The sequence below is a fragment of the Galleria mellonella genome, unplaced genomic scaffold, assembly GCF_026898425.1.
Source record: "Galleria mellonella isolate WM207_F2 unplaced genomic scaffold, CSIRO_AGI_GalMel_v1 utg90, whole genome shotgun sequence".
NCBI lineage: Eukaryota > Metazoa > Arthropoda > Insecta > Lepidoptera > Pyralidae > Galleria > Galleria mellonella.
The window spans coordinates 104,097-128,508 of record NW_026442172.1 but is presented as its reverse complement, the minus strand read 5'-3'; the positions used below and the strand labels follow the sequence as shown (position 1 = coordinate 128,508).

Below are 24,412 nucleotides of genomic sequence, written 5' to 3'. Positions count from 1 at the left end.
AGTCAACATTCAAATTCATGTATTTACGGTTTTGCGTTTGTAAAATTTCAACATTATAGAACATTGGGAAAATGATCAAAAATGCGATCGAGTTATTTGCGCCCCGCAGAGAGACTATTAAACAAAGATACAATATGTTACAGATACTAAATAGTTCGTTATTTTTTATTGCAAATTCATATTGTGTAATCATTCGACAACAAGATTTTTTCAAGATTCGAAAACAAGTAGACAAGTTTCTACCACTGTGGCTACACTTACTGGGCATAAGTTGCTACTCCTTGTAGCAACATGTGCTTAGAAAGAGGTTACGGATAATACGATATTAAACTGGCAGCGTGCTCGTAACGTCCACCTAGACCGATCCCGTCCAATGATGAACCTCTTTCACATTACCAACTTACACTATACGCATCAAGTCAGAACACTTCCATATAACAGATACTGGCTGATATTAGATTCTAGATCTTTTTTTTTTATAAATTTTATTAAATAAATTTATTAATATGTATCATCAACAATGATCAAGATAAATTCTAATTTCAGCGTTTACATAGACGTTTCGCACTCTTCAACAGTCAGTTTTATAATGTCTATTACCTTACATAGAACTCTACTTACATACAAGTTTACGCATGACTGGTATTTTCAAAGAAACATATCAATTGCAAGTGTTCGTTTACGGAAGTTATCCCATACACGGTACTGCTACTATGCTGTTTAATCTCGCAGATATTATTTAATATATCTAAAGAAGTAAATATACCATAAATACTACAATCAATATTCACACAACAGTGTCGATTCATTCAAAGCTTTATTTACTGCAATTGTGTTTGTAATAAGATAGACGTAAAAATAATTTAAGATCGTGTTCCACAAAAATAATAAGTTTATTTTTTATCTTAAATTAACTACATATAATTGTTACAATTAGTATACATATAATCAGTTAAATTATTTGTAAAAATGTATATAGGACCAATCTAAAAGTATATCCTTGCAGATAAAAACTAATTTTCCAAATCAGTATATAATTGACAGAGTCATGAGGTAAGAAACATAAAAAACAAAACCGAGTTGAAAATGTACCTCTATTTGAAGTCAGTTTAAAAAACTGCAGAAAACAATTAATAATACCAAAGGGAAGGCGTATATCTGCCTTCCTTTTGTCATTATTTGAAAATAATAATTTAATAATATTTAATTCTTTTTATTCTTTATCTATCTGGCCTAGTAATCAGGTATAGAAAATTCGGGCTAATACTGCGTATAAAAATACTTTATTTCTTAAAATTAAAAGGAGCACCTATGTACTTCATTTATTAACTATTTCATAGCCGACATAGGTACCTTAAATCTCTTCGAAATTACTCCACTCGCGCAAATTGCGCGGGGACCAAGTGAATTGCATCCGTCTAGGAACAATGACGCTTTCGCTTCGGGCACAAAAGAAAAAAATCCTCATCATTTTAGCCTTCATTATAATGGTACCGCATAGCAATATCTTCAAATGGCATTCATACCAGAAACTTTTGAAAAGAAATACGTAATAAATCAAGTAGAATATACCCGTGACAAACTTGGGCAAGACGAAGTTTTTAAAATTAGATACATTTTTAATAAGTGAACGCAGGCCTAAATATTCAGGATCAACCTAATTATTTTCTACTAAAACTCGATTCATTGTGATTTTTTTCTCTTAATAGCGATAATAACACTTCTTATATTATATAATGCTACATTTTCAAGCAACTTCAAAAACTTCTCAATTCGGTTGCATTTTTTTTATGTTTGTTACTTTATAACTCCAACAGTCGTAAACCGATTTGGAAAATTATTTTTTATCTGCAAGGATATATTTACAGATTGGTTCCGCAGAAATGTTATCAAAATCGGGTCATCGTTTAGTTTTTAAATCAAAATAACTGGTTTTGCTACAATTGTAGTCGGTTTTTTGTGAAACACATCTTATTTATTAAATATTGTAGTAAATACATTCTCAAATAATGTTAGTTATTTATAATAGACACGAGCTAGTTTAGAAAATTAAAGAAGTACAAATCATACAAAGCAAGATTCTAACAATGACGATACACGAGGAGGATAAAACAAGAAACCTGTTTTAAATCGTTAATCGATAAGGGAAGTGAAACCATTTGGCACAAAAAACGAAGGGGGGTCTAGTCTAGACGTTATATAACAAGATAAGCAATATTACGGTAAAAGACTAATTGAGATGTACCTACTGAACGCAGTCCCAGTTACACATAGCTACACGTAGTAGCTGTTAGGCATACATAGCATTCATATACATTAAGTATTTTTTTTAATAATTAAACGTAAATATAAGATATTATTTGCAACAATTTATAATGTAATAATCTAAGATTATACAGATAGTGTCTTCATACAAATGCTTCAAGAAAAGCGGGTCAAGTTTTTCATAAAATTTTTCGTGGTAAATAGTTATGAGTAATTTCTTTATAACTTACATATTTATTTTGTTTTATATTTTTGCATATTATTAATGTGTCAAAACTCATTTAATTTATTAAATATATAAATATAGATACAACAAGATACATTGTGTGCGTATACAACAATAATAAAAATAACTAGTCAGCTAATTTGACAAAAAGTTGACCCGTTTTTGAGGCTCGATGCCGATATCTATATAACCTAAAGTAATAGTATACATACGCTGTGGTATTTGAGAGTTGGTAGCTTCGACGTCGTCAAACAAACGCTGGCTGCATATATCGAGCAACCACCAGCGGGTGACATGTTCCGGCAAATGCCAGCACCCCGGCATGGTCGTCACGAGTTTACATAACAAAATCACATAAACACACACACTTACTCAACTTATTTTATCCAATAATTATGAAAATTAACTGATGTTAAAAAAACTACGGCTTTTCATTGTACATTACAAAGTCAATTGTTCTTTAGATTTATTAGATATCGTACCTGAAGAGACACGAAATTACTTCTCAATATAATAACATTCACAATTTACATTTTTATACATATTTATTCAATTGCTCGTCTTAATATAATAAAATTGTAACGAAAAAGACTTTTAAAAAAATAATGTTTATTCCAGCATCATATAAAAATAACTGCACCAAATTGGATGCAATTTCCATAATTGTATTACTGAAGGTCTACCTTATTCTGGTCTATGGTAAGGTCTGTGTATGTTTTATCTTGATATGCTGTCTAGAAGTTGACTATTTAATTGTTTTTTTTATAAATAACTACTGAAATATACGCCTACAAGTAGCGGTCAAAAAAAGCAAGAAACACGCGGTTACAAGTCTACCTAATACGACAACGTTTAACGTTTATTATTGTATATCTATAAATCTAATCTTATTTAGAAAATAATTACCTAAATATGTAGCTTTATTTTTACTACAAGTTGAGCAATCTACTCAATCATGTTCAGCTAAATTTATGAATAATACAAAAATGTTGATCTTGATTTAAAGACAGTTGGATACTTCAAAATCAATGGAACACTTTTGGATACTTCGGGAGATTCTTAATCTTATTTTATACGAAGTAAATATTTTATAAAAATCAATATTTTAAAAGATCAATGAAATATTCAAAAACGAGATCTGAAATAAAATTTTATAAACTTCGACTATCTGTTAAATTTCGAACACTAAGGAAATCAAATATAACTAATGTGCTATAATAATTACCATAAGTGTAAACAATAAATAAATATATAAAGGAACTTCCGACAATAATGAAAAATATCGTTTGTCGTTCAATTTACCCATCCCATAGCAATAAAGACGGAGTGTACAAAGCAGGGGTCAAAAGAAGCGCTGATAGGAATACCAAATGAACGATATCTACCCTAGTACCTGTTGAACAAAGCACATACCGACAATACCTTCACATGTACGAGCTTATTTGTCTTTACAAGTAGAACGGTAATTGCAAAAGTTTCCACGTTCCTAGTTCAAGGAAAAAATCATAATTTGTCAAGTCCATCGTGAGTTCCGTTTAATTGAAACAATCTCAAAATATATGCTCTTTTGAATCAAATATTTATAGCAGTAATAGTTCCTGAAATAAGTTTATTCAGCTTCTCCCTATTACATTTTCGGTCTATAACATACTAGCTTTTACCGGTGACTTCGTCCGGGATATGTTTACGGACCGGGATAACATGTCATCTCTAACCTTCTCCGTGCCATATAGATTATATACCATATTGATTGGCTGAGCTGTTAAAGCATTAACAGGTAACAAACTCACATTCACATTTATAACTTTAATAAGGATTTTAGTGGTTAACACTATGAATTTTAATTACTACAACACATAATACTTATTTCCGAAAGCTACTATTGATACAACCCTTAATAATAAGAATTGACTGCTATTAATGTACAGACAAAACCATCGAATCCATAACAGACATAAATAGACATTGACAACGCAACAAGTTCAATTTATATGAAAACTAAGCGCGTCCCTACTGAATTACTTCGATAACCATTTTTAATAGTCATTTAAGGATATCAAACTCTCGCCTGCACTAAAGCTTTTCTGAGAAACATCATATCATCATAAAGAACACTTTATAATGATGTTTTTGTACAATCCCTGAATATTTTTCGACATAAATATTATGCAGGGAACTGAAGTACAGTCAAAGTCAATTTGATTGTTAAGAACTTAATATAGAGTTAAAAATTAATATAAAAATCTCCAATTGCTACTTAAAATAAAAAAAAAAAATGCACAGAGGTTCCCTTTATGATAAACAATCTCAGACATTGTTTGTTAAAATTTCAAGTTGAAATTTAAAATTGTGAATTATAAGAAGTTATTTTCAGTACTTCTCAAGTGTTTGGATCCAGCACCACCTCGCTCTTCAGAGTGGCGGAGCTTCTAAAAATTAAAACCGCCCACATGTCAATTCCAATTTTCCACTAAAACGGGAGTTAAGAGGTTCCGCCTGTACAAAGCCGTGAGGATCAGATTCAATTACATACTAGCTGTATCTCGTGGCTATGTCCGTATAAATTAAAATAAGAAGTTGCTTATTTAATATAGAATGTAGTATATTTTATCTATGTCTGTATCATTCTTACCCATTTAATCGTTTAAACGTGATTGAGTGAGTATTCAAACATCTTTATAAAATTTCACATTTATAATATTAGTAGGATATGTAACAATTGTAGCTATAGTAAAAATGAACCAAACCAGTTTTAAACGATTACCTTTGGTCTAATCTCTTATCCATTTATCACGTTAATATAACAGAAGCCCCGAGATAAGAACAGATTAAAACTGCGAAAGATCTCAGGAAATACATTTTTTTCTGGTAAAAATATACTATGACCAACGAGCATAATTAATATGAACTGTTACAGAAAAAATTCCATCTAACAAATACCTACAAATATGAAAAAAAAATAAAGAGAATCTCTGGAAAAATATTTTGCAAATATTCAGGGGACGAGAATGGCGGCGATAAGCAACGCCTCAAAAATTTAATCTTGACGCAACACAGCTGAGATTACATTCCTTGTTCATTTTTATATAATCACTGAGAACAAGGACGACTAAAATGTGCGAGGCGCTCGTGAAATCTACACGAACAATACTTTCACGTATAATCTATCTATCTTCACGCCCAGTCCCTTGTAGCGTAAGTAAAGAGAACCAAGTGGCAAAGGCCTGTATGCTATCTCTGGTTTCATTCACTTTTATAACCGAACATGAATGCCAGATTCGTAGACTTTTAAATCCTCTCTCAGATGAAGGTTAATAAGTTAGCTTAGGTATTCCCCTGTACTTCCATCCATATTCTCATATGAGTTTCCTTAATATTTTATCTGCCATTCTTTCCACATGCTTAAAATAACCTAAGCACACCCTTTTTCATAGTTATATTTATACTTAAGCTTTCTTTCAAACCAACTCGCTCTCAGTCTACTATATTACGGGTGCGACTTGCCAGCCTTACTCAGAAAATTCTGTACAACACTCGTTTTTAACCGCATTTATTCTACTTTAATACTCTTTCTTATATCTCCAACAACAACGTGAGGACAGCTATGAAATTCAATATGTATCCATATTGTGCCTACTGCGTCTTCTTTAAGTTTAAGTTTAAATAGCTTCCACATAACGCATTTCATATTAGCAGTTTATGTCTTATGTTTACTGAATCCACATCCAAGTTATACAATTTCATCGACTTGTACTATTTTTTTAATACGGAGTTTTATTATGTGTAATACAGAATCATATTCATTTATAAGTCATTGTTTGCATTTTATCTTTATTATTTATCTATAATTATTTTAGAAAATTTCAATATCGATTTATGTGTTTTCATAGGTAAAGAAGTAATGTGTTATTTATTATTACTTTTCAAATTACAAAAAAAAAAAAGATTAAATTTAAGCATCTATCAAGTTTTTTGATAATAATTTAAAAATCGACAGGGTTTACTTCCGCGCTGATCGATACAAATTTTGTAGCGATTGAAATTTTCGTCTCCTTTTTAATATAATCAGTTTTCATAATAAGAATTATTATAAAATGTTTAATTAGCTACGAGTAAAATAACGATATCACGCAAAGGTTACTGTACCAAATTTAATGTGGTTTTCACAGATAGGCTCTTGAAGGTCGTACTTAAAATGTGGTATATGTTTTATCTTAATATGCTTTTTAAACGTGGTCTATTTAATTGTCTTCATTACTTCCAAAATCCCCATATACGGAGTCGTGGCCAATATGTAAGAGCTCAAAATAAGGTTTTATAATAATTCTTTATGCAATATTCCTTCCCTGGCAGTCTTATAATGACATGATTAGTAGCTATTTTATCGGAGTTAAATTTAAAGCGATTATAATATTAACTTCAAATTTACTATGGTGTAATAGAGTATTCACAAACGTAGTTTATTATACTCCAAATGGTAAATTTCATTTTTATATACCAACGTATGTATATATAAATATTTTTTAAACTATTCTTTAATGAGTAAATTGAATTAGTTTTTAAAAACGTAATTGTAAGTATATGTAGGCAATTATAATACTATAAATTATCTTTAAGTTCATAAAACAAGAAGATAATATTTGTGATGAATAAAATTCACGTGAGGGTAACAATCGCGAAGGCGAATCGAAGCGTGCGTATTGGTCGCAAGGACGTCGAGACGTCCGGACAGGCGGCGTACAACGGAGGACTGGCGCCACGCCACCCTCCAGCCTCTGCCCTCCGTTCAACAGATAGCACCCTCTCACGAAAACGGCACCCCTTAAAGAACCTGTCACGCCGACTAGGAAGAGACCACGGGCTGTTTTGTGCACTCAAAACATACAAATAATAAACATACAATAATAGGGTCTAACAACCCCATTGCTAGCAATATACCATACAATCAGGTCGATCTCAACGCGGTTCGTCCTAGAAACCATCATGTAACCATGACGGATTCTTGGGGAATTCATCACGATGGACTAGCTGATATGCTTTTATCCTCACCTATCATCTCTTACTGGTGCCTCGCTTATAAGAATTACTGCTATATATATATATATATATATATATATATATATATATATATATATATATATATATATATATATATATATATATATATATATATATATATATATATATATATATATATATATGTGTGTGTATGTGTATATATATATATATATATATATATATATATATATATGTCAAATATTCAGTCAAATGTTAAGTAAGGTAAAGCGCAACACATAACAAAATAGTGAAAACCGCGTTCAAATCGGTTAAGCCATTTTTGAGATTAGCGCGCACAAACGTACAAACAAACAAAAAATTTTAAAACCATTTTTTTGGGTTATGTTGCATTCATAAAGCCCCCTATAATAGTTTTTCTTATATCTTCCATGTACAGACAGCGGCCAGTTACGATTTTATTATATTTATTGATAAAATTGTAACTAGATAATGTCTGTACATAGGACATATTAAAAAAAATATATGAGATTTCTTAATAAGAGTAGTAGAAGTCAAAATAGTATTTTTTTAAATTTTAGTGTGTCTGTATATTTATTTCGAAATCACGCAAGAACTCCCGCGCCAAATTGAATGTAGTTTTCATAGATGGACTCCTTAATGGTCTATTTGAAAATATGGTATATATTTTTACTTGATAGGCCATTTAAAAACAGTCTATTTATTCATTTATTTAGGATAAAATTCCTAAATAAATGAATCGACTATTTTAAATTATATAATTCCAAAATCTACATGTATGGATTCGCGGTCAAACCTTTTTTATACAGATATTTATGAGCTCTAACCGCTACTAGAAATAAGTCAGACAAGTGCCTTTGTTTAGTGACTTCATATGATTTTTTTCTTGAGAACAATAACTGACGTAATAATAATTATAAATAAAGAGATCTCATTTTTTTACATTAAGTTTCTTTTACAGTAAAAAATGCCCGTCATATGTTACATATTATATAATAAGAGAGAATATGCCGTGTGGTCGCGGCATAGAATAAACCACCTCTTTCTTTCCTGTGCGTGTCGTAAAAATCGACTAAAGGAGAGCGAGGAATGGGCAGCAGGATCCCTCTTAAAACATCTCTAAAACCTAACTGTGGTTGCCAACCCGTTTGCCAAGCGTGGCAACTACTGGCAACACCCTCAAGGGAGACGCTTATGTTCAGCAGTGGATAGTTTAATGCTGATATAATGATTTATGATGAATAGAGTCAATTTTTATAAATATTGTGATACAAGTATACGAAAGATTAGAATTTGCTCTGCAAACACAACAGCAACCAAAAAAAAATTAATAAATGAATGTAAGTAGATAGACAAGTTTTTATAAAACATTAAATATAAAAATATAAAAATCTATGTACAGACATAGTTTAGTTGCAATTTTATTATATATCCATATTTAACTTAATGGTAGAGGGATGAGAACTCTTAAAACATCACTAAACGCCTAACTGCAGTTGCCAATCCGCCTGCCAAGCAAAGCAACTACTGGCAAAACTCCCCTTATGCGGAAGGCTTATATTCAGCAGTGAACAGTTAACGGCTGATATAATACAGCTGATGCTGGTTCAAAATTCTAATAAAAAGAAATGGTAAAAAAATTGCTTTCAAATATCTTATAAAAATCAGCCTTATTGATTACAAAATAAATCTTTTTTATGAAATTAATTTAACCTTGGTATGTAAGATTTAAGAAACTGTGGGAGCTGAATATTATTTAATTTGGTAAGGAGAATACTACTAACGGTATAATAAGTAATTTTACCTTAACTACCTACTATTTAATTAATGATATGCCAGATTGTTAAAAATGTATATTCACAGACACAGTATGAATACAGATAATTAGTGTCTAAATCTGTAAATACACATATGACTACAAATCTCTACTTTTTTTATTCTATGAAATTTGTTAATGGATGGTAACCCCACTTGTGCTATTGGTATACACTGGCTCTTACTGGTGCCCATAAGAAATAAGAGCAGTTTAGGCATATTGTGATGAATTCATAAACTATATTGGTTTCTTAGGGGAAATGCATGGAGATTAACCTATTGCTAGCAATAAACCCTCTAGTACCTACCTGTGTTACTAACAATCTCTTCCCTTTCATGAAATAGTAGTTAACATTTTGTATCAGTAACATATTTCGACTTGTACTCTGTGTTTTTAGGGTTCCATACTAAAAAAGTACAAAGGAATGCTTATGGTGGAATGGACTTTATCCTTCTGTCACAGTATATCCCAGCAACTACTAATAATTTGAAATAGTTTTAAATATGGTTAACCCACACATATTGCAAAGGAAATAATTGATTAATTTTTTACAAGCCAAAGCAATATATCATATAAAAGAGAGTCCTGGTATTTTTTTATTTCTTTTTGTTTATATCAAAACTGATTTTTATTTATTTATGTAAAACCTGAAATAATTACAGTTTATAAAGGTATGTTAATATTACAAGAAAAATAAAATATTCTTATTGAACTAACCCCATTTTTGAGAAATTATTAAAAAACTTCTAAAAACAAATGTATGAAATTCAATTTTTAACCACAATTATCACCCAAGATAAGAAATTCCGAATTGCAATATCAACAATAATAAATATTTAGTATGTATTTTAAATAAAAAAAAAACACTATAAACACATATGTACATAAGGTGATTTGATTTTATATGTATAGAAAACTTGGTACGCGAGTTCAACTTACACTTGAGTAGTGTTTGGTTATTATTAGTGTAACACGAAACAGCATAAACTATGTTTGTAGGTTTAGACTAATAAAATTAAAATAAATAACAATGTCTACAAAAAATTTTGAAATGTAATTATGGCAATACCCTAACTTAGTCAATGACTATTTACAATTAAAATTCCATATATGTAATAGCATTTAATAAGGAAAAAGATCTATTTTAACATTCACCAAAAATGACAGATATGGACACAATAATTATTTTCTATCAGATATCTACAAATATAGATATGAATATGAATGTCTAAAACATCACATACTTTAAATCTAGCAATAACTTTAATAAGATACAATTTACATGAGTACTAGTAAGGACCTCCAAAAGGGTCCAGTTTGTGGACTGCTATTTTATATGGTTTACTATATTATATGGTTTATTATAAACTCAAACCAAAGTTTACATCATTTATCATAAATACTATGAATTGTGTAACTTGAAATTTTTTATATTAGGTATGACAAATAGTAATAGTAATTTAACTTCCACAAACACAATAAAGTTCCTAAGACAATGACTTAAGAAAAGAATATGAAGTTTAAATTAAATTTTAGACGGTTAATGACTATACTGTATTACTTTCAAAATGTTTTTAAGTTCTTTTTAGATAATACAGGAAATGAAAACCCCGATATTCAGTCAAGCATGGAGCAGCGACATAACAAAATCAAGTTATTATTTTCGCAAGTTCTAGACAGTGGAATATAAACTGGTAGAGAGTTATAAATAATTTCAATCTATGATACTTACCAGCTATAATACCATCCATCTGCAATAGTGCTGCTTCCAATAATTTTGCAGGATCCGACTCAGGCGAAGTGGGATTGTTATCGCCATCAACATGCGTCGTTCTTCCCATTCCACTTTCAAAATGCTTATGTATTTAGCTAATAGTTAATGAATAGATATAGTTCAGTATTTTCTACTTTATAGACAATAACAGTAAATAATGAAAAAATAATAAAAAGTTAACTTTTTCGATATCAACACAAATGACAATTACTTCAAAGAAAATTGACTTTTGCTTGACAAATAACGTGAATCTCTTGTACTTATCTGTGCTTTGACATTTAATAGCACATTTGACAGAAACGATTCATAAAGAAGGTGTACTTAGTCTGTGTTAGGTACTTAAAACCTAAGGACAAGGAATTACATAAAAGGAATGATAAAATAAAATCTGTAAATCATATGGTTGCCTCCTTTCTTCTTAAGCAAATATAATTAGTAAAAAGAGGACGAAATATACACCATTAGTTGCTATTTTTCTCAATTCATAGAGGGCTAGTGTATAGAAAATGTTATACGGCTGTATAACCCTACCAAATTCAGATACAACCTGCGTGCATACTTTCTACATAAACTGTATCGAATATATAATTTAGTAATATAAATAAAAAAAAATTTTATACACACATTTTCTATTTAGTTATATAGTTTGAACCTATTTCGAAATCTTTGGCTTGAACAACCCGAGGTATTTACTATGCGTAAAAAAAACAATTTGTCTAATAAAATGAAGAAACTGAAGTGTGAATGTCTATTTCGTGCCTATTCACCCCGTTTTACGACCTATCTATCTATTATATTTAAGAGGTGCTCTCTTGTCGATGGAGCTCTTACCACTCACTACTACTCTCTATGAATCTCTATCTCTAAACCACTTAATACGAAACAACACCAACTTTTTCCTTGATTTGCCTAATGCAACAGTACCTTGGTCTACTTCTTTTCCTCCTTCCTTCTATCTTACCTTCTATTATAATGTTCATAAGCTCGACGTGTCGTATCAAGTATCCTAACATTTTGTCCCTTTTGACCTCAATAGTTCTTATGATTTGTCTCTTTTCTTTAACCATAAGTAGTACATTTTACGATACTACTTTAAAAATAAAATTGTTTTTATTTATTTACAATTTACTGAAATCCAAATTTAAATATATACAAAAATATTGCATGAATTGGGTTTTCCCCTTGTTTCAGTACATTCGTAACCTTAGGTTCTAAGATATACCTTGACATGTAAATAAATATTGAACTTTTTTATAAAATTATTACTGCAATGGAATCACTATTTCTAATTACACTAAGGGATTGTTAGTAGTGGGATATAATAGCCCTATTGCGGGGGGAGGGATTGTTAATAATGGAGACTAAGGACCCCCTTGCTAGCAATATACCCTGGAAACCATTGTGCTGAATTCCAAGTGTATTCAACACGATGGGCTAACTGACCTGTCTTTTCATTCTCACCAATCATCACTCACTGGTGCCCCGCCAGCGTATATCGATTGCGCAGACGGGGTTACTATTCCATTATCACCCATTAAAAAAAAAACAGCCCTATTGCTAGCAATATGCCCTAAGAGGTCCACCTCTACGCGGTTCCCCCTGGAAACTATCGCGGGTAATTCTTGTGGAGTTCGTCACGATGGGCTAACTGACCTGATTTCATTGTCAGCTATGGTCCCTCACTGGTGTCTTGCCAGCGTATACCGATAGCGCAGGCGGGGCTACCATTTCATTATCACCCATTAAAAAAAGCCCTGTATATCCTTCTAATATTATTAACGTATAAGTGTGTTTGTTAGTCAATTAACATATCCCGGTTACGCGAAATCGCGGGTAAAAGCTAGTTCATATTCTTACCAGTTTCTTAATATTCATAGAACCCCTGCCACAATATATCCAGTAAGTAAGAAGTACTCTTTGAATCTGTATATAAAATATCCCATATGTTAAGATAGAATATATCTACTCGTTTAGCAAATCATTCAAATCCATTCAGCCGTTTAAGCATTATTGAATAACAAACATAATTTGTATGTTTGTTATTCAATCATGCTTAATACATTTCATTTATCATATTAGTACTATAAGTAGGGCTTTAGCTCAAATAAATAATAAATGAGGCGTAGTCAACATTTAAATAACAAAAATACACAAAGAACACTTTTAGAAGATATAGTAAATGATACTCTGAAAATACGTCTCATACTTTATTAATATTTTATTAGACCCTTTACCAAATTATTATAAAGTAAATAAATAGAACTACACTCGGTAATAAATACCATTTCTTGATAATTCTAAATCATCATGATCAGACGATAGAACAATGTATATCAACTGTAAATAAACTATGTCATAAAAACAAGCAAAACAGCCATATTGCAAAATACTTTTTCTATGCACATGATATTAGGGATTTTGTGTAAAATTTATTTATTTTAATGTCATATTTTAAAAATAGAATAATTTAAATATTTGATATATATATTACATGAATCCAAAAAACACATCAACATTGATATTGATCTAAGGCACAATCTGCTATATTTGATATAGTAATTCATATCACTCATAATATAATTTAACTCTTTCTTTGTAAATATTATCCATACTAAAATTAGTAAAATGTTATTATTCACCTCTAATAAAGATAACATAAAAATTGTAACAGCAAAATATCAACGATACTGTCTACAGATACAATTAATTGCTTCCAACTTTGTTAATTTATCTATCTTATATATTACATACACAACAACTTAAAACAAATTATAATGTTGGTAAGCTGTGATTTGGTATTAAGGTGAGGATCGCTATACTAAGATATTTCCCTTGATATTAGTGTTTCAAGTGGCATATTTATTATGATCAATTATCTACAATATGAAAATTTTGTGATAGACTTAACAACAGCGTCGGTAAGTAGGGCTCGATTTAATAGTTACAACTTCAATATAAAGAAAATGACAGAGATTTTATTTAAAAATACTGAAACATGTCTACATATAATCAAGTGTAATTTCACATTAGCTGGTCAATATTAAAATACTTTTAAGTATACAGTTTGAAATATTACCACACAAAATATTTATTTGAAACTGGAACAATCAACAATGTTTCTCTGTATCGCAAATAAATCAAGCGGTTGCTATTTAATTATAACATATTGCATGTTCGTCTAAAACATGGTCCGCTTGGTTTTTTGGCAATACAGACTACTATTTAATACACCATAAATAAATATAACTATATATCTTTAAACCTCTGCATTCTGTAAACACTTTATATTTAGATCTGTTCTTAATTACAGCTAAAATCTATAAAATATATTACTCTATTAAATATTAAAGGCAATATTTATCATTAGATATGGACGGATTAAGTAAAGGCGCCCAGTGGGGTTACCGATTAATTTATATTAATAGCTCTTATATTTACCTACGCTAGAGTAACATTGCGGCGGTTGCGGCAGAATTCATTTAGAAGTAAACATCCACACTATATATAACCAACAATGAAACAGCATAATAAAAGAATCTCTATAAATAAATATGTGTTGCTCGTTTCAGGTAACTCACTTGATCCGTGGTGACGGATGCCTACCGCGCGCGCCGGCTTCTAACCTAATACCATTGTCGTAAAACAAAACAAAATACATAACTTCGTTGGTAAACAATTTCAGTTCCATCTAAGTCAATTTCGTAAACTTAACAGGCAAGACCACAACCGATATTAAGTACTTATTATCTACAGGAATGTAAATCTCAGGTTACCTACTTTTTAAATAAAAATGGTAAAGGACAACCAATTTAGCAAAAGTAGGCACAGGGAATTTTATAAATTACTATAATATTTTAATTACAACAAACACGTCTACAACTAATATGAGGTCGCGTCAGTAGACTTTTATCCGATCACGCAAAGAATTTATTGTAACCTATACGTATAACTTGATACTATTACAATTTCAAGTGTATTAAGATATGATTTTTGTACATCAATATAAATTTAAAAATCGTTCACCATAAGGTTGAGCACTCCTTTCTCTTTATTAAAAAGAAAGTAAACAATAAAAACTAACTAAAAATGTTCCATATTGTGGAGAGATCTCAAAAATCCAAGTTTTGAAGTAATAATTGTCAATTATCAATTACTAGCCAGTCAACTCAGTCGCTATTTAATAAATTATGCAAGAATTAAAACGAAATAAATTATTAAAAAGGCACCAATATAAGCACGTGCAACTTTCTGCAACAGAGAATTATATTAACAACTTCAAGGAATAGGAAGCAATACTATTATGCTTTTGTGCGAGCAGAAAAAAACTTATATGCTCCGTAGTTGAGCTATATTGAGCAAGTGTAATTTTTTCAAATATTTAATAAATAATACACATCACATATATCAGCCAACTCCGCACAGAAAGTGCTTATATCAACAGTTTAAACCATAAATAATTAGATAGAAATTTTAAGTACATTTGAATTTAAATAATATATATTATTTTAGAAAAATAAATAACAACAACAAAATATTTTTAAATTGTACATTAAGTATTAGTCGTGGACTTGCATTACATGCACTTCAATAAGAAAATATAAATAAAAAAAACGGAATGCAGAATTTAAAATTCCTGTCTGTACACAATCACAATAATAAACAATCACGGAAATACAGGCTATGCCTTTCTATAACATCTTGTCAACAGTGAATGTAAAAATATATTAATTTGTACAATCTAAACATTTGTAAAATTCACTATCGCACCAAAAATACTCTAAAATTTTGTTTTTATTAATGATGGTAAGATAATTAATATACAGTTAAGTACCGTAAATTGAAATAAAACAAAATCTAGTATAGGGTAAACAACAAGTACACGTTTCCCCCACCAAAGACTCTATTTAATCTCACAAAATATGGAATGCATACGTCTCAATTTGGAATGTATAATGTTTCTTCTGAAATGTTAATATTTCAGACATTGGACACTAACAAGAATACCACTGCTCGATCTGGCCGGGGGCGGTGCTCTTGCTCCCTTTTGCGGCATACGATAACGAATACAAATTCATAATTTATTAACTGTCTAATATAATGCGTTTCGAGCAGTTCCTTATTTTACATCGTAATTTTTTAACCATCTCATTATACCCATTTTTTCAATTAAGTACTAAAATATCCATATAAATATCTTCACTCATTTATCTATATTAATAACCACTAAAATATACCTTGACGTAATTTGCACTTTTAAAACAAAACAGCTTCGGGGGGACGTTCAGCGTATAGCATATTCGAAGCACTTCAACCCAACAGTGTCTGAAGTGATTGAATCAATAAATGAGAAAAAAAAGAAGTTGATATAATTACAGTTTCATACCAAGATGTATGTTAATTAGTAAAAGGAATGTGAAATATATTTGAAGTGCTTACGGACTATGCACACAATATATACGAAAAGTGCATCATCAAACACGAAGTCAGTGATTGTCGAACGGCCCCCCTGCAAACAGTCATTGGTGACTTTTGCTGAGCAGGTGGGAGTTGAACTCGTAGACGTTGCAGCACTGTTCGCCGCAGATATTGCATTTCCACGGGTTGGAGTCGCAGTGGCAGCCTTTATGTAAAAAGTATAGAGTGGAGTCGGGGAATGTTATAGCGCAAAATGTACATACGAGTGAGGACGGCAGCATAGCGGCGTCGCCATGGGTAGAGGTGATTACACCGCCTTCGGAAGGTGATGCCCGGGAGGCCTGTAAACATTTTCAAGCTATAAGCAAATATATAAAAAAGTGGTAAAATATTTTAAATGTACATCCGGAATACAAAATAAAAAAAAAATCTAAGTTTTTATCCTCGTATGGGGTGATAAAATGGGATTCACCATCGCGTTATGGTCACATTTACTGCATTAGATTCACGTAACGAATAAATATTTACCGTTAACGAATTCAAATAAAAGTGAAAAAAAAAAACATATAAATGGCAACACAGATATTCTACTAGACTATGATTAATCAGGAAAATTAACTTATAATAGATACGCACATTTGAATTTCTAGCGCGTCCGCGAGCCGAAATACGCCTACGTAAATCTTCTCTTAGAAGGCTCTTTAGCGGAGACACCTTTATCAACGAGGATAAACTCGAAGAAACCCCGCGCTTATCTCCACCGTTAGCTTCGCCTTCCTTTACTTCACCTGAGCCTGATTCATCTTGTGTGTTAGGTTCCTAAAATGTTAAATTATCAAAATACAATTTCTGCAATAACTTCGACAACAAGGTAAAGTAGAAAACCGAAACTAACGTAGACTTTAGGCATAAGAATAAAATATATTGAATAAATGGACAGATTGTTTAGCGTGGTTCTGACAAATATGTTTATAATGACTCCTCTACACCTAAAGAAAAGTTGCCTGGAGTATGAAGAGATCGCTTTTAATGATATGGTTACCCATTATTTTGTTTCTGTGTATTTTTTTTTATTATTTGTATTTATAATAAATTTACTACTGTAATATTTTGGAGGAAACCATAAAGAGTATCTATTTATATTAAGAAAAAGATTATTTTTCTTTTTAGTACGCCGACGCCATCAATATGTATTATATTCTGCTCCTGAGAACTTGCGTTTACCAACAATATCTGAATTGGATTGTATTATTTCTTTACACGAGTTGGAATATCAAACAAGCCGACGACACGTTAGATAGAAAGCTGTAACCGCAGACTTGAAAAGCACTTCGATCATCATTAACATAATGCTAAGGCTTGTTATTGTTGACATTTCTAATGATAAAAACATGATTCCTCTGTGCCCAGCAATTGCACTAATATATAATATCCATCTAATAAATTGTTTTAAATCCATTGCCATTTTAATACTAATAATAACAATATATATACTGTACGTATGATTGCAATAAATAATCTTGATATCTAGAAATAAAAATATTCAATTCAGTGAATCACCGGAGGATCGTAGCGTCCATTCTGTTATCATCTCCATTATCTTGTTTCTTCTCCCTCTCATTCTGCTTACTATTGATGTTGATTTTTTGCGCATAACTGCGTAGATATCATCCACAGTAGAATCCGTTTACATGCCAGATACACTACAGAAGCAAAGAGCCTAAACAAGGCCCTGAAGATGTTATTGTACTGGATTCACAAGGCACTATTCGGTTCCAGCGTAAAGTCGATCCACAGAGCACAGGTGTAAAAACTCTGACAATATGCTTTGAAAAGTTTATGTTTTACTACCGTCGTATATGTATCGAATATATATTTAAACTGTTCAACAGGATTAAGAGGCATCTTATTCAAAAAGATTTGAGATACACGTGCTGGTTCTTTAAGCTATCTTTCAACACTACGAACTTAATTTTTATTATTATATCTTAAACCGTGCTGCATTGCAAAAACCTCACAAGGACATAGAAGTTTCCTCAGACCATTAACAACTGAGGAGCACCGTGTCGCCTACATAACTAGTGTTATTAATACTCATGTTTTCGATGCGATAACCTACTTGAATGCGACTTAGCTTCTTAATCAGGTTATTTACATATAAAATCCAATAGTCTAGGTGAGCTTAATTCCCCCTGACTTACACCACAGTTCAAAACATATTCATTGTAATATGCATTTATTGATTTTATTATATTCTTTTGATTACTACACCAATGCGAGAATACACCCACTACTTTAGGAGAGAGATGTCTTCCCCCTTTAATTTTGTCCAGATTACATCATATGACAGGTCAAACGCTTTTAATAGATCTAGGAAGCAAGCATACGCCGTTGTTTCTCTCTTAATATAGTAATTAACAACATACTTTAAGAGATAATATAGCGCTCTCAGTGGATAAACCTTCACTAAAACCAAATTGTGGGTCATGCAGCTATATCCGACTACTTAGGTGAATATTTAATATTCTATGTAGAACTTTAGCAATTGCTAGTGCGATTGGTGTATTATTATTGAAGTTGTCTAGGGGCGCGAATGTTGTATTTTATTCTTATGCCTAGATAGACACCGCAAGTACTTCAATTTATAATAAAACAAACGTGTTAAGCGGTAACACGATTAGCTTTTATGTTATAAACCTTATAGCAAGGGGGAAAAGCGATTGTTAGTAATGGAAACTGAGAATCCCATTGCTAGCAATATACCCAACCAGGTCGACCTCCTCGCGGTTCCCCCTGGAAACTATCATAGATAATTCCTGACGAATTCATCATGATGGGCTAACTGGCCTGTTTTCATTTACATCTATCAACCTTCAATGGTGCTCCGCCAGCGTATCCCGTTAGCGCAGGCGGGGATAACATTCCATTTTCACCCATCAAAAAAAAAACCTTATAGCAAATCTCCTTGCGTAGTAAATTAATCTAATTGTTTTTTTTTTTTTCGATAATACTTTTGTGTTAATTTTCTGAGTTCCAGAAAAATTACTCATAATTTTTATATACTAAATGATTATTAAATGACAGAGGTTAAATGATTATTAAATGACAGAGGTTAAATGATTATTAAATGACACTATTGTAATTGTCTCTAAGGATATATAATTTATGGAAATGAATGGATCAAAATACTTAGAAAATTATAATTTTGTTTATTTTATAATAAAACATAAACTAGATATGTAATGACTATATGTTAAAGATAATTTAAGATTTTATTGTACTAATGACACCAGTTGTTATGAAATTCTCAAAGGCACAGTGTAATGTACGAGAAAATTTCGGGGAATTGAAAATTTCCTTTAATATATGCTAAAACTAAGTTTATGCTTATGCATGTTGCTATATCTTCGTCAAATCATAAATGATTTTAATAATTCTTTTTGCAATAGATAATTTTCTTTCATATTGGACCTATATGTATTTTATTACGATTAATAAAAAGTGTTTTTAAACAAAATGCCAATTAATAATTATTTACTTAAGTACTGCGGTACTCACCTGTTTAATAGGTATGAGTGTAATTGATGGAGTGATGTTGGTTGGGAGGCCTGCTGATAGGGAGCTGCTAGCGACTGCGCTGTCTCCAGACTGTGGTGAGCTGGGGCCCTCGCCGTTCATGCGCGTATCTGTCTCGTCAGTTGGTGGAATATGTATAATTAATATAGGATTCCAACAATAGAAAAATATTTGGTATATACCACGAATATGGCAAGGACGCCCCGCGTCCCTTCCCATGTAACAATGTCACTTTATTTTATCTATCAGTCAACTCATAGCACACGTTCTGTTTGAGACTAGATGGCGAGATGTAATAAGCCATGTAGTATTTATCTACTTATAAATGTCAATTTATTATTGAAGGTTCACATTAAATCCTTAAAAAAAATAGAAAAAGGGAGGAGACGGGTAATGTATTTTGTTACTAGCTATGCTTTGTATGATATCTTCTACATAGCCAGTCGAAATTAAAAACAGATTTGATTATTGGTTAGTAACAGCATTAACAAAAATTACTACATTCTAAGTAATTTTACTAAATGGCCTCTCCATTAAGTAAAATTATTTAGTGAATTTGAATTGTGTGAATTTTATGATTCCCTGGAATGATTCTTAGGAGATATATATCAGTTTTTAAAATGAGCTAATATTCGAAATGCAAAAAATTTTCTTTAAAATAGTGCTTCTCGTAGTGCTATAATTCATGTTATTTTACTATACATTTTCAATATAATATATAAAATAGGTATTAAGATTCTTTAAAAATATTTACCTGAGTTGCCCAAGTGGTTTGATTGTCCAGGAGAAAATGTTTCGTTGTTATCAGCCATGGATATTTCCACATGTGGAGTCAGATAATGCATAGGTGGAGTAGCATTATCCACAGAGCGAGCTCCATTGCTCTCACCACTGTCTGAATATGCCGGAGCAACAGATACCGAGAGACCAGTGCCCAATGCTCCCAGCGCATTCATGGCAACAGGGTCCATAGTACCATCAGCATAGGCTGCATTAGCTATTCCAGCAGCGAGAAAGGAAACATTGTTACCAGGGCCTGGATTATCCAAATCGATTCCATGTCTGTTGATAAATCATACATTTAAGTCACCCAATTTAATTTATAAATCATAAATATTGTTATTAGTAATTTAAAATATTGTTACCTATTGAAGAAGTGAACTCGGAGACTTTTCATAGTGGGAGCACGGTAGCTGCACAGGGGGCAAGTTTTGACAAGGTCATGCTGTCCAACATGTTCATTCTGAAAGTGCGCGCGCATGGCGATTTGGCGCTGAAACCCTCGATTACATATTGGACAGTGGTACGGCAAGCTTTTTGTGTGAGTTGTGAAATGTTCAGCAAGATGGTCCTTTCTGAAGAACCTCTTTTGACATACACGGCATTCATAGGGTTTGACACCTGTGTGCCGCATTTTATGTCGACGCATGTTGGCGCCATTTGAAAATTTCATATTGCACACATCACACTCAAATAACTTTCTGTGCGGACGAGCATCCGCGTTTTGTGCAGCTGCCACATTATTATTATCCGGTGAACACTGTGCCATGTGTGTAGTTAAAGCCCGACTACTTAATGTACTAAAACTATTGCATGTCGTGCATTTTAATAAAGTACCGCCCCTTTTCGGAGTTTCCTTGCTGCTAGCTGTAGCTACCTGAAAATGATAAGAAATATGATATTTAGAATAGTAGGAGTAAAAATAAATATTAATGCTTATTTTCAGGACGAAATTAACCATGTTGGGGTCCCTATATAAGGCATGCTTTGTTTACAAGAAACTTGTATAATATTATTCTACATATAGTAATTTGAAGTGTGTTATGAAATATAAAAACCCCAAGGCAATAATATTTTCGTTGAGTGTTTGTTAGGTATAAATTTTCAAATGTAATATTTACTTTAAAAAAAAAATACTGGTTACAGGGAAGACAATTACACTGCCTAATCCAACCCTGATTATTTGAAATGGAATTTTGAAACTTTACAACCTGTATGAAACTCCAATATTACAAGCAGTACATGTGCATTCATTTATACATATTAGAAAAAAGATAAATATACCAAATCTAAGAACATAAAACCAGAGGATTTGGTTTCATCATCACAAGTTAAATAAATAACATCTTTCTATCTTGGTATCATAATTAATCTTGAATTTGCACTACTATAATGACATTATTAATAACTGTTATTAAACTAAACCTAATTATTTAGTAATAGTGTAGTAATAATTTAAGAATTTTATACTAGTTTTTTATGATTTTACTGTCCATTAACACTGCAATTCCAGATGATGTAATGATATAAGAATGGGTAAGTTCAAGGGCTCAACTAATCACTGTAAAATTTTGTATAGGTAAACTTTAGGGAAAATGATGTCTATCATATACATACATATCTTATAGTAAATATTAATAAGTAATAACTGGTATAACATAAAACAACAGTATAATACTAAATAACTAAACCCAGTGGTTTGATATTGTCAAAATGTTATTCATCACTATTCTGATACACAACCAACTATTAATTATTACAATTATTATAATACTATATAATCAATATATATTTATTAAAGATTATTTAATGTTACAGTTTACCAGTACCATAAGAATACTTATGTATATCACATTTATGCAATAAGTATAAATAAATATAAATATTTAGTCATAGACCCAATCTAAATTTTATGTCTTATTACTGTAGACAGATTACAAGTATGTACATTTATAGTCACAATTTATGAAGTAGTGTATAAAATAAAACTAATGCAACACAACTAACACTATACAATACTTTCTAGCCAATTCATAGGTTAGAATTGTATAGTTGACATATTTTACCTGGTAATCTAGAATGCAATATACCTAACATGCATTTAGTTGTGACCTTGTACAAAGTCTTATGCTCAGTAATACATTATAAAACTTAGAAAATGATACTTGTAATAGTCTTTTATTGAAAATTTTGACCAAACTTGATTTCATGAAAAAATATCAGCTGTTAATTTTTTTTATAGACTAAATAAAAATATAAATAAATATCATATTTACCGGTTCATTTTTGACAGCAGGTAAATTTGGTGACACGGTGCCTGAATCGGCCTCTGTTTCCCCTTTTGATGACATCACATTACCAGGTCGCAGTCCGTCTCAACATCACTCTCCCGCCTCCCGAAACTATTGAAAACATAAACACTGATATAGCAAAACACACAGTAATCGTAACGCAATAATGCTTAATATCATGTTTAAACTAGAGTATACACAAAACAACTAGCTTCTCAGAAGAATGGCGAGGTGACCCATTTACGAAAACATATGAATTATCGACTCGCGATATACTATTTATAAACGTTATCTATTACATCCGATGTATATCTCATATAGCTCAACTTTAACATAAAGATAAATTAATAACGCGTCTTTAAATTAAAACTTACGCTAGGTTGATACGTCGACAACCCGAACAGCGGTATTTTAGGGAGAGATCGCTATGTGGCCTAATTCAATGCTGAACTCGATGCACAAAATACGTGTTACACGTATAACTGTAAATACACAATTTCGTGAATCTCACTATTATCTTAACTTATTTAGACTTTGTAATACGTTAACACTTAATATCCATATTATTTATTGGTTTTAAATAAAATTATAAACTATTAACCAAAAAACCCATTTTGATAAAAAAACCATACACCTGTGAGGTTGTGAGTGATTTTCTTTGAAACAGATTTTATTGAACTAGCAACACATTAACAACCTGAAGACGTCACTTGACTAGGTTTTCGCTCTTTCACACTCTTACATATGCGTATAATCTGTCTTTATCACTCGTTCGGATATTTTGAAGATGAACTGAAGAATTAGGATGAACAAATATGGGTGCCTTTTGGAGTCATAATTTTTATACGAATATAATAAGCAAAAATTTAATTGTAGGCAGAAAAATCAATCCCATAACAACTTTAATTATTTTGCTAAATACTGACAAATTGTGCGAAAGAGACATTGCGGACACATTGCAAGATTAAGATATCCTTCTTTCATTATCTAAGTCTATATCCCTTTGATTAATGATAAAAAAACTGTATTACCATGAAATAAGGTTCATTTTAAGCTGAAACCCTTTTCTTAATTAAATGAGTGACAGCTTACTGATACTATTATTTGACAACAATGGGACCAATTCTGAAGGAGTATTTCTCTAAACTTATTCCTTAACCTAATGTTTTACTTTTTTATTTAATGAAATTGCAATTTTATGAATCATTATAAACTAAATTTACAATAATATT

General features: G+C 31.2%; 1 protein-coding gene across 4 annotated transcripts; it reads right to left on the bottom strand.

The window, feature by feature from the left end:
- Positions 1-13,312: 13,312 nt before the first annotated feature.
- LOC113523316 (zinc finger protein ztf-16) lies at positions 13,313-23,846 on the bottom strand. 4 transcript variants are annotated; one of them, XM_026909235.3, is made up of 7 exons: positions 23,555-23,845; positions 23,166-23,291; positions 21,255-21,766; positions 20,864-21,171; positions 20,092-20,219; positions 17,170-17,352; positions 13,313-16,874 (listed from the first exon to the last, which is right to left on the bottom strand). In XM_026909235.3, the coding sequence occupies exons 2-7, from the start codon at positions 23,238-23,240 to the stop codon at positions 16,635-16,637; spliced, it is 1,446 nt and encodes a 481-aa protein (XP_026765036.1). In that variant the 5' UTR covers positions 23,241-23,291; positions 23,555-23,845; the 3' UTR covers positions 13,313-16,634. The 4 variants fall into 4 exon arrangements, with proteins under 4 accessions (XP_026765036.1, XP_052758336.1, XP_052758338.1 ...); XM_052902376.1 differs by having other exon boundaries at positions 20,092-20,229; positions 20,865-21,171; XM_052902378.1 differs by lacking the exon at positions 17,170-17,352 and having other exon boundaries at positions 23,555-23,846.
- Between the last annotated feature and the right edge of the window lie 566 nt (positions 23,847-24,412).